This window comes from Pygoscelis adeliae, unplaced genomic scaffold (assembly GCF_000699105.1).
Source record: "Pygoscelis adeliae isolate BGI_AS28 unplaced genomic scaffold, ASM69910v1 Scaffold4, whole genome shotgun sequence".
Lineage (NCBI taxonomy): Eukaryota > Metazoa > Chordata > Aves > Sphenisciformes > Spheniscidae > Pygoscelis > Pygoscelis adeliae.
In genome coordinates, this window is record NW_008824986.1 from 16,129,957 (window position 1) to 16,132,232 (window position 2,276).

General features: G+C 40.5%; 1 protein-coding gene across 1 annotated transcript in view; it reads right to left on the reverse strand.

The window, feature by feature from the left end:
* Nucleotides 1-605: 605 nt before the first annotated feature.
* The window catches only part of PLEKHS1 (pleckstrin homology domain containing, family S member 1), a 16,416-nt gene continuing 14,745 nt past the window's right edge, over nucleotides 606-2,276 (reverse strand). Inside the window, exons 13-14 of the mRNA XM_009325940.1 lie at nucleotides 1,473-1,608; nucleotides 606-674 (exon numbers count right to left, since the gene is read on the reverse strand). Of these exons, the coding sequence (XP_009324215.1) occupies nucleotides 606-674; nucleotides 1,473-1,608 (205 nt within the window). The remainder of the gene's footprint in view (nucleotides 675-1,472; nucleotides 1,609-2,276) is intronic.

Here is a 2,276-nt window from a genome sequence, read left to right on the forward strand (position 1 = left end):
TCTCCAACCAGCTCTTTTTCCTGTCATCCATTGATGTATTTTTGTGGCTGTAACATAAGAGGGGCATAACACAAAAGGAGGCCCCCTGAATCACTACACAACACTTTATTTACCGGCCTTCCTTCCAACACTACAGCTCTCAGCTTGCCTTTGCCTTTCTGTAGCTAAGGGGAAACAGGGGAAAACATGGCTGTGTTCCAAATGTAGGTTGTTTCCACACCCTTAAATGATTAGGAGTTCAGTATAAATCAATGTAACTCATTGTAAAGAGGCGAGCAGAGGCGTGAACCAGTACTTTATACTGAAGTACAAAGTATACACAGTGCAAAGGTTTCATAAATTATTTGACCCTCAGTTTTTTTCATGTAACTGAAATATATGCCAACATGAAATAGAAGCCAAACAGGCCATTCATGTCAACAAAACAAGTTATTAGGACATAAAATGAAAACGAAATCCATGTTCTCTATTCTTTGTACTTCACCAACAAAAGATGTCTGGCAGCTCTAGAAGATAAAGATTACCTTCATACACTATATATCACATTCTTCTCCCTGATCGTTTCCCTTGAACTTTGGCACTTACTTAATCATTGAGGTCTTTTTTCAGGAACATGAGCAGCCTTCAACATGGAAGATATCTGAATGTGGAATCCTACATACAGTAAGTTTCACCTTAAAAATGAAAAAAAGAAAAGGAAACTTTTATAGCTTGTTATATCTGATCAGCATTTGTGCTACTATCTGACTTGTATTTTAACTAGCTAAATAAAAATACCCTGTTAAGAGAGATGAGTATTTTTTTCTTGCTGAGACTGGCTTTCTTTTTTTTAGATGGCAACAGCATCTGATGACCTCAACTTTCTTAGCAAAATTCAAATATGAATGTGTTCAGGTATGGGTCAGAGAACCTGGATACTGAAATATGAGTCCATCTGAGAGAAACAGGTATTAACATGTAGCAGATAACAGTGGTGTTAAGGCACCACTTAGAAATCTCCCACATTCTTCAAAAAAAGTGGTATCACACAAGGAGATGCGTAGTGCTTGATAACCAATAGGAGGTAGGTGTCTAGCGCTCTGCTCTCAATACCTAAAACCACTATAAGGAACTACACATCCACTGGAGGTGATTGTTTATTTCCCAAAGTTTGCAATTCACAGGCCTCAGCCTAAAAGTACCAAGTAACTCTAATTTATGGTTGCCTGGTAGTATCTCTTGGGGTTGCTCAGACTCTTTGAGATCAAGTCCTTAAACACAGCAGTCCTGACCTTGCATTCCCCAAATAGCCCAGGAATAAGAGATGCTACGTTAGAATGATGCTGAGGAGCTATTTGGTACTGAAGTTATTCATGCCAAACTCAAAACAGAGTAAACTGGTTTGAACGAAGCCACTTGAAACACAAAAAGCAACTTGCTTTCTCATTTGGCTTGATTCATTTGAGTTTCACCTTCAGGTTAGTCAAACTTACCTCCTTTCTTGTGGACCTGCTGATGAAGAAGTAAGCCTCCTCCACGTTCTGGGGCTGCAGATCATTCACAGCCACTATATGGTCTCCGTGACTAAACAAACATCCCAGTCGGCGAGGACCAGTCCACTGGGAGACACTAGGGTATTTGGAGGACAGACAATAAAGGAAACATATGGGATATCCAGTTACTGCTAACAGAATGGCAATGGCTGAACAGGATTGCATTCATGGTACTGCCCTCCAGAAATAACACACAGGTTGAATGACTTTGCAACTTTTTGACCTGGTTCTAGCTGAAACCAAGCTGCTTCATCCATCCCAACGGGTCCTCCTAAAAGCGCAGCCTGTTAACAACTGCGACTGGTGCTAGCAATGTCACTGGTGAGAGTTGGGGATTCCAGTTCAAAAGCAGTCAGCCAGACTTGCTGCAGGTACATGTACGCTGCTGCAGATGTCTTAGCCCTATGTTTGACTGAGATGATTTCCAAAGTCATCCCAAAAGAATAGAATTAAAACTTATAATCATGTGTTTTATCTATGATACAACTGTGAGGATCAGAGATCCATTGCTGTCCTAACGGGACCCTTATGGAAATTCCAATGTCTCTTTCCTGCTGGTCTTTGAGACTCTCCTTGATGACAAGCTATTTAGAATTAGCTGACCTGACAGTCAGGCTTAGTGCTCTGTTCCAAATTCTTTCAATATGAATTTCCACTGAGAAAGCTCTGTCAATTTAGATGTAGATCCAATTATTGAGATGGGGTCCCATTTCCAGTCCCTTTTACAATGGCATTTTTTCTTCC